Source organism: Typha angustifolia, chromosome 10 (assembly GCF_048772165.1).
Source record: "Typha angustifolia cultivar Huaian chromosome 10, ASM4877216v1, whole genome shotgun sequence".
Classification (NCBI taxonomy): domain Eukaryota; kingdom Viridiplantae; phylum Streptophyta; class Magnoliopsida; order Poales; family Typhaceae; genus Typha; species Typha angustifolia.
In genome coordinates, this window is record NC_133248.1 from 8,201,079 (window position 1) to 8,215,069 (window position 13,991).

Sequence of the window (13,991 nt, forward strand, 5' to 3'; positions counted from 1 at the left end):
AAGACTCAAATAATTGTTCTTCCACTAAGAGCAAAATAATATCCTGCTGCCAAACGTGGCCGCCATTAATTCTTCTCTCCCATCCCAGATCCTTCTCGACGTTCCTTCCCAAGAGGAAGCAATGAGCTGGTCCAACGGCAATGACAAGGGGCTCTTGTGGAAACTCCCGGTCGTCAAGTCCAAGGATGTCGGCAAAATCGGCCCTGCTTTCGGATACGGCGTTGGTTGTGGTATCGGTTTCGGCATCGGACTCCTCGGAGGTTCTCAGTTCTTACTCTATCTCCCGCTTGCTTTTGCACTTTAGGAAGTTTGAAATTTTTATAGCGCACTTGGTTTGCGCTGAATAGATCTTCTTGGTGGAGATTTCTTGGACCAATTCACGGTTCACTTATTCTTTTGAAGAACTAGGAACCCTATATTGCAACTATATGAGGCGGATAAATTCTATATGCTCATTTTTGTGTCACTCAATAGGTGCAGGCCTTGGAGCTGGGCTTCCTGGATTACAATTTGGATTTGGAATTGGTGCTGGATGTGGAATAGGGATTGGGTTTGGTTATGGTGTTGGGAAAGGAATAGCATATGATGAGAACCGAAGATACTCGAACATCGGGAAGTTATTTCGTGGTGCTCGGAATGTTTCTTCACAGTGAGTCACATCTTAAATTTATTCATTTTGTTGGCTGTCAATTTTATCTACTGGTGAAATGCTAACTTAGTTAATTTGATATTTATCAGTCTATAAATGTGGGACACCATCCACTTTTTTGATGCTAGTATGTGATGCCATAGTATTTGAACTGTCATGGTTGCAATCAGCAAATGCTAAATGAATGACGGAAATCAAGGGTCAGTAGGTGGACAGGAGAGATAATTCCTAGGATTTCATATGGATTACTAGGTGCGAGAGCATTGTTGTAATACCTGTTTTATTCTATATGAAAGATAATTGTAAAATATTATAATGGATAATGGCTCTCTTGTCATTGCCGATACAATGTAAGGTGCTTCCTCCCTACTAGATCACGAATAAGTGGCAGTACTTCTCTGTATCATATGTGCCAATGTCAACTAAACTTCCAACTCAAAACTGTGAGACCCTAATAAACATCCAAGAATTATTTTGTGCAGTTTTTAGTATCATTGAAATACATGCCAGATATGATAAGGACCTGTTTTTGGAGACTTCCAAATATGTCTATTATTAATTAGGCTGTTTTGTTTACTTCCAGGTTCTTATTTATCTCAATTTAAGAACTGTTCAAAATTTGGGCTGGTTCTGGATATCTCTATTCAAGTTATAACTGTTATGGAAGAAATTTCTCACTTTCAGATGAAGTAGGGCTTTGGATTTTGGAGGTTCCTATAAATTTTAAGGTACATGATGTTGGACAAGAAAATGATCAGAAAATATGTATCCAATGAGATGAGGATTTTGATAAAGATTAGTATATTTCATCATCAGCAATAAACCAGCCTTTATACATTTTGGGACATCTAAGAACTATAATTTTGAGAATTTTCAGTAGTCGTTATTATGTTTCAAGAAATTGGTGATACAGGGTATCAGATTTAAGTGGATTATTTGCATTCCCCCATAAAATTTGGCAGTAGTCGGCTTTAATGTGTATGGCCTGAGTACTGGTCATATTTACTATTTACATATTTAATTAATTTTTAGTCCTTAGATCTGAGTGTTCCTGAGCCTATGCACTGCTCACACTTCTTAACGCTGTTCTTCCCTTTTCCCATCCAACCATCTCCATGCACTGTTTTCTCGTTCTACCGTCAATGAATGAAGTGCTCTGGCACCAATTTTTTCATACTGCAGTATATACTCAGGTGATTTATCATAACTACCATTCCTAGTAAATCACTTACTTTCCAACATCCAATGCTGCTTCTCTCTTGAGCATTTAAATAGTTAAAGTATGTATGAATCAGCATATTCTATCGCTTCTCTTTTACTTCAGTATAATTTAATGTCTCCCTTTTCCTTTAATTTGTGACCTTGTCTGCTATTTTGATCTTAGGAAAGCCAGTATAGTTAATCTTTAGTTGTTCTGTCATAGCCCTCATGCGCCTCACTTTTATTGCGAAACTTATTCCTTGCTTCCAAGATCCTTTTGATATTTTTTGCAGAGATAAGATTGATGTCCTCATTGATGAGATCATTGAGAGCACCAGGAAGCTGATTAAAGCAACCTCAAGAGAGATGGAGAAATGGAAGTGAAGTCAGCTTGAAGAATTTTTGAAGTACATATTAGAATAATGCACAATTCATTCTACTCAGCCATCTCGCGGGGCAGCCATTAGATGCAAATATAATTTGCTTTTAGAAAGTTAGAATTGATGATAGCAACAACTCTGCAGATTCTTCAATTGCATCGCTAAATATATACAACACTGGAAAGTTCCCCCTATGAAATTGTGAACGATGGTACTTCATTATAGTGTAATCTATTCATTGGCATTCGAACCTTCTGAAATGAATGTGTATAAGAGGAATTCATGATCAATGCTCTCAACATCTGGAATATTAATTCTTGCATGCAGAACTTTTAATTGTTACTATATCATACCATCTATGCCATGCTAGATTAAAATTATCCATTTTGACACTTTCCGTCAGCATTCTTTATATGCTGACTGACTATATAAAAGTTGAATATGAAAAACTGAACTACTACTTTTAAAAGTTGATCATAAAATCCTCCCAGCTTCAAGTAAGTTTCACTTACAAAGATTGTGAATTAGCTACTAGAGATCACTCTCAGAAAAGTAATCAGCCTTTAGAGGAGTGGGTCATGGTAATTCTATTACCATGATTGGGTTGGCTTTTTTTTATTATTCTCTGTGTGTGTGTGTGTGTGTGTGTTGTTGAAAAAGGCAATTCTATTACCTCAAAAGGCGTACAGAAAAATCAAGAGCTTTTTAAGAGTCATTATACAAAATATGTAGAAGAGAATGAGGGATGAAGTTCACCCAAACAGAGGAAAAACCTTGCTCTTTACCTAAGTTGGCTATGATAGTAAATAATGGTAATAGAAGTAAATAAAGAAGATAATGCAATATATCTGAAAAAAAAAAAGTATGACACCAATTCCACGGTGGCAGAGTTTTTTTTACTAGGCTTTTACCCGTTGCATGCATTTATTAGGCAAAAGTCTTTTTATCTTATTTTTTTTAACTTTATATTTGCCTTATTCTTAGCTGTAATATAATTATTAAACTTTATAAAAAATTAGATTCAACAAAACTTACTATATAATTAGCATAATCTTTAAAATAAGAGAAGAAAATATGCAGTCACTCTTAGAAGAGAAAGAAACGCTTATATAAGAGAATAAGGACATTTTTGTCCATAAAAAATAAAAATGAAAACAATTCAGCCCGCTATTTAGTTTTTAAAATTTTTTGAGCGCGCTCAATTAATTTAGATGAAAAAATTAACCGTCTCACCTTAGTTATACGTAACGAGACTAGTTTGAAATTATTTTACAGTATAATTTATAGTGCTTACGATTCAATTATTTGAAGCAAATAAAGCCTAGGACTCGCGGAAGTGGAAGCCCCTTAGTAGGGATCACCAAGACCAATATGGACGACCTCTGACGCCCAAGTAGAAGCATCAGATGCTCCGGAGACTCATCCTCAGCTTGGCACATTGCATTAGAAGCGAGGGGTAGCATGTCAGCCTATGCAGCTTGGCATTAATGGGCAGCCGACCACGTATGGCTTTCCAATAAAATACTTTTAATTTAGGAGCCAATGGCTACCTCCAAAGCAATGGCCATCCATCCCAGGAAGACGTGCTCTACTCGGTCTAGACTCGGAAATGAAAGAATCCACAGAAATGGTACCCACCAAACTCTGGCATCTAGACCCAAAGATCATCGTTGGGGGTAGCTAGAAGATTATAGTTTAAAACCATGTTCCCCCATCTAGGCCCAAAGCAGGAAGAGGAGGTTGGCATGAAAGCAAGAAGGGTATTAAAGATCCTAAGGGTCACACAGAATGTTGGTAGAAATCCCATTCCGAATAGTCTTAGGGAACCCACCCCTTAAGGCCAACAGAGAGAAAAACAACTTCAAAGCTTTATACCTATATATCTGGGTAAAGATGCTGCTAAATTTTCATGCAAAAGAAAAAAAAAGGTAGGATAAATTTTTATAAACAACAATTAAAAGAAGATAAGAATGAAACTTTTTTTTCAACACAATCACAACAGCATCAATCTGTCGTATATTAGAACTGTCCCAGGTACAGCAAAATAACAATTACATTGTTTACATTACAATATCTGGACAAATTGGCTTCGTTAAGTTATCCACACCAATAATGTTGTTAAGAGGATAAAGATATAGAAAGAATAGATAAATAATGTCAAACTCCAAGCCACTGTTGTATATCAGCACATAATTATTCTCACAGAGACTGTATCAAAGGATATCACCATCCACCAACTTGATGTGCTAGCCAGCAATGTATCGAATTTGTAAGGTCCACCACATTATCCTCTTCAACAACTATTAGCTTCCATCTCCAATAGTAGAGGAACTAACAGGTCCACCGTCTTCATACTCTCAATCACCGTCCTGTTTTTGCTCGTTTCATCCCGGTGGTGTTAAAAGGAGAGACACTAGGGCTCAAACCAGGGCTTTCTTCTCTTAAAGTACCATTCAGTATGGCCAGTTCTCTCAATTGTTGCTTTTTATAATAATCCATGGACTCGTCCTGAAACAGAGCCAGTTTAGGAGTCAATAGGATAATAGCTACTTATGGTCAAGCTATGTGCCGTATGTTTTTGTGCATAAATATTGTGTTATATATATACCACAAATTTTATTTTATATCTTTATGAAAGATTTAACACATAACTATCGAATGTATATGTACATTAATAAATGAAGAAATACATGTATGTGGATATATATATATATATATATATATATATATATATGTTGTATGCCGTTACTCACATGTATAAATATTATGTATTTATGTGTGAGATACATATATATAGATCAGAGACTTTCTGTTATGTTCATACCATTGGTTTTAGAAGATCCTCCAATATCTCCACAGCTTGATTTAATCGTGCATCAATTATATCTGCTGGAAACTCGGCTTCCACAAGCACATGTAATGGATCATTTAGATGTTCATATCCAGGTTTATCTCTTAGTTTCTCTTCCTACAGAAATATCCAAATTTCAGAATTCAGAGAAGAAAAACTTCATATTGCTACCTTAACATGGTAAAAATGATGCTGGCTGGCAACTCAATCAGAATTATACCAAATACATGGTTTGATAACTAGTTGTTCTTTAGGTATGCTATCATTTTATGGTGGAGCTGACCCAATCACTGGCGCGAATAACAAAGGGGACAGTTAATTAAATAAATGAAGGATAAATCAAACACTTGAAATATCAAGCGTGGCATTAGAGACGACATATATCTGCACAAGCTCTTACCACCAGTTTAATAGGACACATGCTACCTCTTAATGCTGATCTCAGAAGTAGCTCTAATAAATATAAAACTGAAAGCATTTCTGTTGCAAAGATACTGAAACCAACAATTCAAATTGTCACAGTAAATTACATTGAAAGATCTATTACCAACAAGGAAAGGAGCAGGTAAATAATTGATGCAGCTGCAGGGACATAAAATTCACTATGATAAGAGAACTTTATAATGGAGAGGAAACAGGTAAGAGTCATCACATTGAACATTTTCTGTCACCAAACTTAATGTCTGATAATAGGACAGGACAATTTAAATGTTAAATGAACACCATAGATATGTCTCATTAACCATGGCTGTCTACGTTTTACAAAAGGAACATATTGAAATTTAACAGCTTTTAGCCTTTCTTACGACTTTTCTCTCTCCTTTAGAATATCTTAGGCCCAAAGCAAGACTAGCAAAATGATCACGATTGTACTGGTTATGCAAAGCTGTGAAATAAATCTAGCCTGAAGCTAATAACCTGTTATAGAGAACTGATGATATATGTTATCCAAAATTTGATAGGTCGAATTGATCTATGCAAATACTACATCTTGAAGCATCCAAAGAGACAACAGACTGAACAGTCAACCCTATGGAAACCAAAAAATCTCCCAATTATATTTGAGCTTTTCCAGGTTTACATATTAATGAGGTTATGTCAATAGAAAGACTAATCAGATATTGAGTTTTTTGCACTTATAATTTTATGACAGTGAAGAAAAAGGAAAAGATAATCAGTATATATTTTGATTGGATTAGTTTTCCACATTATCATGAGACAGAATTGATGCTAAATAATCATAGAAACCCAAAGAGACAATAAAAAGTTTGCAACTTTATTGATTGTATGTAACATGGGCACCACTTAGAAGCATGCACTTGCAAGGTTACATACTTAAATATCGAAGGAACTAAATAGGAATTAGATAAGTTTTAAAATATTTGGAATGCATGCAACTGATGAAGAAGAAATGTTGACAAAAGTGACAAATAAAACCTAATAAAAATGTTTGACATCTTAGATATTATTGACAGGTTTGCGGTGGACTGCTAGATGCTAGTTACAGTTAATCTAGACTGAACAGCGAACCTCCAAAATGAACTGGATTCTCTGCAACTTATACAAATGAATAATGTTGTTTCTATTTCTGGCTTATCAAGTAAAGCAGTAAACTACTCACCATCTCACTACTCATCTCAGCTATACTTGTTTTCCAAAGGATTAACTATGGATTTCCTAAAACAAGGAAATTAAATTACTGTTAGGTAATACTTACAAATGCTGAATTATACCTAGAAAAAGGCACGGTCCTGGCCCAGAACTGCAAACATGAGTCTGAGCTGCACTCTAAAGTTCTTAGGCTCATTCTACCTTGGCTTCATTCATGACACTATTCAACTCACGTATAGCCTGAGCTCAAGCTGTAAATCCTCTATTTAAATAACAAAAAAAATAGACAAAATTTCACATGCAACAAATGGCAGTGTTAATCAGATTACCTTAACAGAATCTTTCACTGAACCTCGCCCACGTATGTAAACTCTACATTGGGTGGTTGCTTCAACTCTTTTCAAGGAATTCCCTCGTGGTCCCAGCAAACGACCAACAAAATTGTACTATCCAAAAGACAGACAATGATTAATTCCCATGTTAAATAGTCTAATATAAATTAAAATGTACATACATTAGGAAACTTGTCGACTGGAACATCTAATCTCACAACTTTCTTTACAACCGGGCTGCTAGCAACTCCAGGAGCACCATTCCAACCCACGGATGATTGTTGAGGGACAGCAATGTGTTCAAAATATCCGCTGCCCTATGAATCAGATTACCATAGAATTACTTAGAGAATATAAGTTCAAAACAGTCCATAATAATTACCACAAGCAAAAAAGAAGAATGTGCAGTTTGTCAAGTGTCAATGAATAGATATGCAAAGCATAAAAAGAGATACTAGTTTAGACTGATATTGCATAGAGGGGCTGGGCCTCTTGCATAGGGCACGGCATGTACTACAAGAATAGAGGCTCTACTGCCAGCCCTATGCAAGAAGGACAGAAAAAGACAGGAGAGGGAGAGGGGCCCTCCACCAACAATACCAAGTCATCATCGTTTAGTGTCACCCTTCTTCCTTTCTCGCCCATGCCCTAGATGGAGGTTGCAAATGATGGGGATTCAAAAAATTGCATATGAGTAGAAAATAAAAATGATCCACTACTTTAAGTTAGATATGCAAAACATATCCTTTTTATTTTTGACCCATTTGTAGTTTGCCCCATCCACATCATCTTCAACCTCCTTCTAAGACACAGGCGAGAGAAGAAATGAGCGCAACAATAACAATTATGAGGAGAGAGGAGAGTGATGACTTCGCAGCAAAACTCTCCACCACTAGTCACCTCCTTGAGCTGCTTTGCAACGATAGAGGAAGTGAAGATGGATATTGAGTAGCACACCTCGTGTCACATGTTGGTACTGTGCTAGCACGCCTCATACTCATCAACATTGCAATCATTGAGCAAAAGATTCTACAACATTAAATAAGAAGTAAAAACACACTTTATTATGTCTTAAGCTTAGATCCGCATTAGCCATTAGCTAAAGTTTTTAGAGTAATTAGTGATGAACAAACTCCTCCCCTTCATAAATGTTTATCATAATGATAATGGTTTTAACATATCTTTTGTTATGAACTAGATATGGATCGATCCGGACATAATAAAATTATGAAAATTTAGATGGTGATAGCCTCATGAGTGAGGTTCTAATGGCTCTGGTTTCACGTCAATCGGAAGTCTGGATTAAAAGATATAATTAAAATAGTGGAACAATATCAAAACGAGGTAGAACGGTAAATATTCGATGTTGTAGCAGTCGTCGAAAAGTGGCGAACGGCCAAGGGTGATGGTGGATGTCCGTAGGATAGGTTGGCTGCTGAAGGTGATGGTGGCTATGGGTTAGAGATAGAATTTGGATTACTATCTTAAATTTACTCCTAGGAAAATAAATGACTACAATTAACTTACTACTTACTCCTAAATTATTTTATACTTATTCCTAAGATAAACTCAAGACTAAAATAATTTCTCAATACTTGGATATTTGGATGCTTGGATTAATAACCAAAAAAGCTCAGCCCCTTTATATACAGAGGTCGAGTACAATGAATCTTACTCAGACTTAGCTCTAAAGACTTATACGACTCAAATTAGGACTTGCCTTAGAAGCTTGCATAACTTAATTGAACTTATCTTAGTGGCTTATATGACTTAATTAGACTTGCCTTAAGAGCTTACATAAGTGTGAATCAATTAAAAAATAAATATGCTCAATCCAACGAGCTCAATATCCTCATGATAAGATCTGATTTGACCTGGCTCGCATTATTTTTATAATAGTTGCCAAAAAAACATTAGCTACCTATGTTTTTAATGCACAAAAAAAAGAACTATAAATATGGGGGTTATTTGCACCAAAAAGTCTTTAAGTTTTGGTAATAATAAGATTGGTTTCTTAAAACTAAGTGTCCTTATTTTCTAGACTAGATGCGTAACTTTCTATAATGGAATGAGGGAGCATAACTTATATAGGATATACGCACAAGGGCCCAATCTTGCCATTTTGAAAACTCAAGAGCTTTTTTTGTACGAATGGCCCTAAATATGGCCACTTCAAGGATAATCCAAGACTCATCAAGCATGCATTAAGTTCATCAATATCATTAACAACAATTTTCTTTTTAGAGAGATGAAAACACGAGAGACTATGTACAATACAAGTAAAAACCATCACATAAGTTTCTTACCTCCACAGTGAATTGCAGAGACAAGATCAATTAGGATCAACTTCAAATTTACTTGATATTACATAACTTCACATTGTAATACTATCTTTGATGCAAACCGAGTGGATAGGTGGGCGAACAAAGAAAGGAAAGGATGAGAGCCGATGGTGGTGGGACTCTCTGCTAGATGGTTGCTGACATATGAGGGGGTTGGCTTTGTGGGCAAATGGTCGATGGCAGCGAAGGAAAGGAAAAAAGTTGTATGTGTGATAGAGATGGCTAGAGTTAAGAGGGACGAGAAGGGAGAAACCACAAACGAGAGAGAACAGGAGGAAGATTAATTTAACTCAGTTCATCATTCCATTCATGTCTAGAGTTAAAGTCATAAGGCCTTATTTCTAGGAAGTCCCGAGGCAACTAAAACAAACTAAGAATTAATCCTATCCATTCAACTTCCATCTCTCCCTCGAACTTGATTGCAATTCCACCCTAGATAGAATAGGAAAAGTGTATATCATAATGTCACTGATCTAATTCATCTTGTTTCATATTATTTAGATATCGTATGAATATTTCTAATTATTCTACTAAAACTATGCAGCTTATGAATTTCTGCAATGACTAGTTTCGGCCTAGTATCGACCAGATCGGCCGAAACATACCAAAATTTGGAGAGAAAGAAAGAGAGAGAGAGGAGAGTAACAACGAATAAAGGAAGAAAATAACATATATAAGGTCGCCAGAGCCGAATCTGCGGTAGAAGATTTTGCTGGACGTTGATGGAAGCGAAACTATATCAAAGAAGTATCGACTTAGGAGGGAGGAGGAGAGAGAAAGAGAGGAGGGAATTAGAGAGGAAGAGAAGAGGTAGTCGAAGAGGGAGAGGATGAGGGAGAGTTAATAAGATAGAGATATAGTGGGAAGAGAGTTTGATAAAGTGAAATTTTTTGAGAAATAGAGATTAAGAATATAATATTTATTTTTAATTTTTAGACTTTATATATGAATAATTTATATTTATATCTTATTATTATTTTTTCTAAGAATTTTAGAATTTTTCTATATTTTAAAATATAGGCTGATGCGGACAGCCAAAAAGATGATACGGATTCCGATACTTGGAATTTTACTTAGATCTAATCATCTCAAGCACCCTGGTCATATCAATCTTCCAACGATTGTCACTTTCAAGTAAATGCCCCACCCCAGAAGGACGCACTCGCTATATTGGCAAAACAAATTTAGACATTGACGTCTGCTAACATTTGTGAATAAAACTTCCTAAATCTCTGGTAGCAACTGCTTGAATTCAGATTTTTCTGTTGCAATTGATAAAAGACATAATCAAGTAGCCGGAATCTTCTAGCAAAATCAAAATGTCATCAAGGCCATCTATGTTCAAGCAGCATTTTCATATTTACTCCGAAAATTGTACCATGGACCATAAAGGTCGTCATAGGCTTGTTGTACCTTATAAAGCATTAAAGAAATCACACTGCACCCATAAACAAGATATAACATAGAGAATCCATGTGCAAGTTTGGTGATAGTGGGTGGTTTCCAGGTAAGGGGGTTCAAAAAGAAAGAAAAAAAAAACATGCACAATTTGGCAAATTAACTAACCCAAGGTAGATGCACAGGATTTCATTACCTCTGTTTGCATTCCTGACCATCCTTCCAAATCCATCAGTCCACTATTTGAAGGGTGCCCAGCTAATCTTAATGGACTGCCATGATCGATTCTTTCAGGATCAACAAAATTTTGATTAGGAGCCATAGAAGATGCCCGTAAAATCTCTGCATTGGATTAATATGTCGAGAAGTTCATTAGATACAAACCTCTAAAAACTATACCCAGTCCAGAGTTAGCAATCAGAAGTTCTAAATTGCTCCTGTGAGGTAACCAATTTAGCAATAAAACCACATATTCTGCTATATTTGTCTCTCAAAGTCTCAATGGCAAAACATAAAGAAACGGGTACCAAGAAAATAGTTAAAAAAACATCAGTGCATTAGGCCCATAAAAGGAGTTTACCAACTGACAACAAACAATAATGTCGAGAAAATCTTCCCCATATTGCTCTTGGGTATGAGAATTGAGAATTAGTGGTTTAAAACTTTAAATAAATAGGTCAAAGAAAAACCATGAAGACCATATAACATCTCATATCCTTAGAAGGATAGTCAATGGCATAATGATAAGAATTAGACCGGACATTGACCCAGTTAGAGGTCGGGTCACTGATTCAACCAATGAGTCACCCAATCGGATTGCTAATTTATTTAGGATTATTTTAAATATTTAACAAATATATTTATAGTTCTAAATAATTCAAAAAATTTGAAAAAAAAAATCTATAAAAGCAATACAATTGTCTTTCTTCCATTTTTTTAACTAATATCTAAGTTTAAGTACATCAAATCATATGACTTGTACAAAATCATATCTTAATTACACTTTTAATTTCTAAAAATATAATTCTTTCAATTTAGGACTAAATTATCCTTAGGTAAATAATAGAATAGTTGAATATTAAGGACAACTAGGTATATTTATAAAAATCAGGAACCCAGTCAGTTCGCAGAAACTTGTCCAGGTTGCATGACTCGCTGATTGAACCACCGGTTGGCCAATTTTTACCGGGTCAATTGCATTCTATTCTGATAACAAAACCTAGCTGGCTTAGTAGTCAGTTCACCGGTTTCGATTTTGATAACTATAGTCCATGGCTATTTGAAATTAAGAAAAGATTAAGACAGTGGAATGTCATTGTAATGCTTCCCTGAAAATATACTTGGCAAGATAGGAAGAGCAAAAATAGACAAATTTTTTGTTATGAACAGACTCAAAAAATCACATAATATGGTGAGCAATAAAATAATTCACAAGCCAAGAGAACATATGATATAAATACACAAAGTGCAGCAGCATAAACGCAATAAAAGTTTCGTGCAACATACCAATAAACAACCAACATCTAAATCAAAGGTAGCATAAATGCATAATAACAAGTTAACCTAAAGAAAGAAGAAAAAGAAGGAAAAGCATGGAGGATACCTTGATTTAAAAGCTTGCTACAAACTGGCAGAACTGGCATAAATGGTGCTAATTTCTGCCTCTCAATGATCAGCTCAGTCAAATATCTGTTCAGAAAAGAGCAACCCTCATGATTGCCAGGCCTATTGATTGTTGACTATTACGAGCACTCGGATAACAAGTTACATTTCCAGAAAATGACATGATTTCAAGTTTTATAAAACTAATTAAACATTTGCAATTCTTGGCGAAAGCATGCTTGAATCTGGTTCCTCATGCTTTGACAACAGACATAATGGGAACATTGGAGGACATACTTATTTTCCTTGCAGCATTTTCCAACTAGACAACTCAAAATCACAATCGGAACTTCAATGAGCAAGATAAAAGTCAGAAGATACGAAATCTTGGGTGTCTACTGTTTGTAAAATCAAATCAAACAAGTAATTAGGACATGCTGATAACTAATGTACTGTCTTTCACAAAATCAATTATGCTTTTTCCAAAGGTACAATTTTAACCAGAAAAATAGAGCACGAGAATAAGTATACAATAAGCCATCCAGCTGACTGAATTATTTTTTTCTGAAAGAAAACTATTAAGTGGCTGATACAATGGCAAAGAGATAAACATCAGAATTATGGTACTACAGTTCCTCAATTAATTATTTCCCTAAAAAAAGGCGTGCGATTAGAAAAGTGAATGTCTTTCATACATATAAGCTACACATCGTAACCAAATAGCACCAACCTAGAGAGATATCTATCCGTCAGTCAACAAATCACCCTTATAATAGCCCAAATCATCAAAATTACACCTTTATAATCCGATTAAGCAAGGACACAGAAAGCAAGCATGCCCAATTGAAGTTTGATCAAAGATAATAGAGACCCAAATCAGATTCCAAGAACAGGATGGAAAAGGGCAGACCTTTCTCTCTCTGAGGAGGCAGGAGACCTCATAGAATGGTGGGGAGATGAGTGGACACCTGAAGGAGAGTACTGGAAATAAGTAGCAGGTTGGATTCTTTCATCCATGGCCAACAATTCCAGATTGGCAAGAACAAAGAGGAGCTCAAGATTGATAGCAGAGACTTCAGGAAGACAGAAAGAAGAATTGAAAGAAGAAAGAACAAAATAATAATACTAATAATAATAGCTGATTCTTATCAACAATGGGTAGGTAGTTCTTCTACTCCCTTGGACATCCAAAGAGGAGACGAGACAAACCCAAAAGAGGGCTTAGGATTCCCTTTTCTTGCACTATATATCAAATCGAAATGATTGAGTATTTTTTTTTTTTCCTTTAGAAAATTCGTCTTAGTTTCGGTTAAATTAATCCTCTTGTCTGCTGAGGGCTTTCTTTTTTACGGTGAAAGGGGGCTCTTTGACTCTGGTGAGTGAGACTGCATAGTGAATGGTGATTGGTTTAAATCTTAGCCGTTCAGTTGCTAGATCCCATAAATCGATGAGACTTTGCGAACAAGAAAGATTTTGTTTTTAATTTCTTTAACTTCGTTTTAAATATTTGTGTTCCTTTATCTTAATAAAGTTTAGAAACTATATCAGAGTAATCGTTATTTTTTATTTCTATCAAGGAATACTTGGATTTCATGTTAAATATTTTAAGAAAAATTCTTAATAAAT

General features: G+C 35.5%; 2 protein-coding genes across 3 annotated transcripts; one reads left to right on the forward strand and one right to left on the reverse strand.

Annotated features, from left to right (window-relative positions):
* LOC140768795 (uncharacterized) lies at positions 1–2,555 on the forward strand. 2 transcript variants are annotated; one of them, XM_073109208.1, is made up of 3 exons: positions 1–260; positions 475–649; positions 739–2,114. In XM_073109208.1, exons 1-3 carry the CDS (start codon positions 122–124, stop codon positions 743–745), a joined length of 321 nt encoding a protein of 106 aa, XP_072965309.1. In that variant the 5' UTR covers positions 1–121; the 3' UTR covers positions 746–2,114. The 2 variants fall into 2 exon arrangements, with proteins under 2 accessions (XP_072965309.1, XP_072965308.1); XM_073109207.1 differs by lacking the exon at positions 739–2,114 and adding an exon at positions 2,143–2,555 and having other exon boundaries at positions 4–260.
* Positions 2,556–4,239: 1,684 nt separating this feature from the next.
* LOC140768507 (KH domain-containing protein At1g09660/At1g09670) lies at positions 4,240–13,586 on the reverse strand. Its single transcript, XM_073108802.1, has 7 exons — positions 13,276–13,586; positions 12,367–12,452; positions 10,960–11,105; positions 7,206–7,340; positions 7,021–7,137; positions 5,054–5,197; positions 4,240–4,737 (listed from the first exon to the last, which is right to left on the reverse strand). Exons 1-7 carry the CDS (start codon positions 13,380–13,382, stop codon positions 4,591–4,593), a joined length of 882 nt encoding a protein of 293 aa, XP_072964903.1. The 5' UTR covers positions 13,383–13,586; the 3' UTR covers positions 4,240–4,590.
* Between the last annotated feature and the right edge of the window lie 405 nt (positions 13,587–13,991).

Coding starts and splice junctions, on each gene's coding strand:
- LOC140768507 (XM_073108802.1), bottom strand. CDS start 13,382: ATGGATGAAAGAATCCAACCTGCTACTTATTTCCAGTACTCTCCTTCA. Junction 12,453..13,275: donor GCCTCCTCAGAGAGAGAAAG/GTCTGCCCTTTT, acceptor TTTTCTGAACAG/ATATTTGACTGAGCTGATCA. Junction 7,138..7,205: donor CAGTCGACAAGTTTCCTAAT/GTATGTACATTT, acceptor TCTTTTGGATAG/TACAATTTTGTTGGTCGTTT.
- LOC140768795 (XM_073109207.1), top strand. CDS start 122: ATGAGCTGGTCCAACGGCAATGACAAGGGGCTCTTGTGGAAACTCCCG. Junction 261..474: donor CGGCATCGGACTCCTCGGAG/GTTCTCAGTTCT, acceptor GTCACTCAATAG/GTGCAGGCCTTGGAGCTGGG. Junction 650..2,142: donor GCTCGGAATGTTTCTTCACA/GTGAGTCACATC, acceptor TATTTTTTGCAG/AGATAAGATTGATGTCCTCA.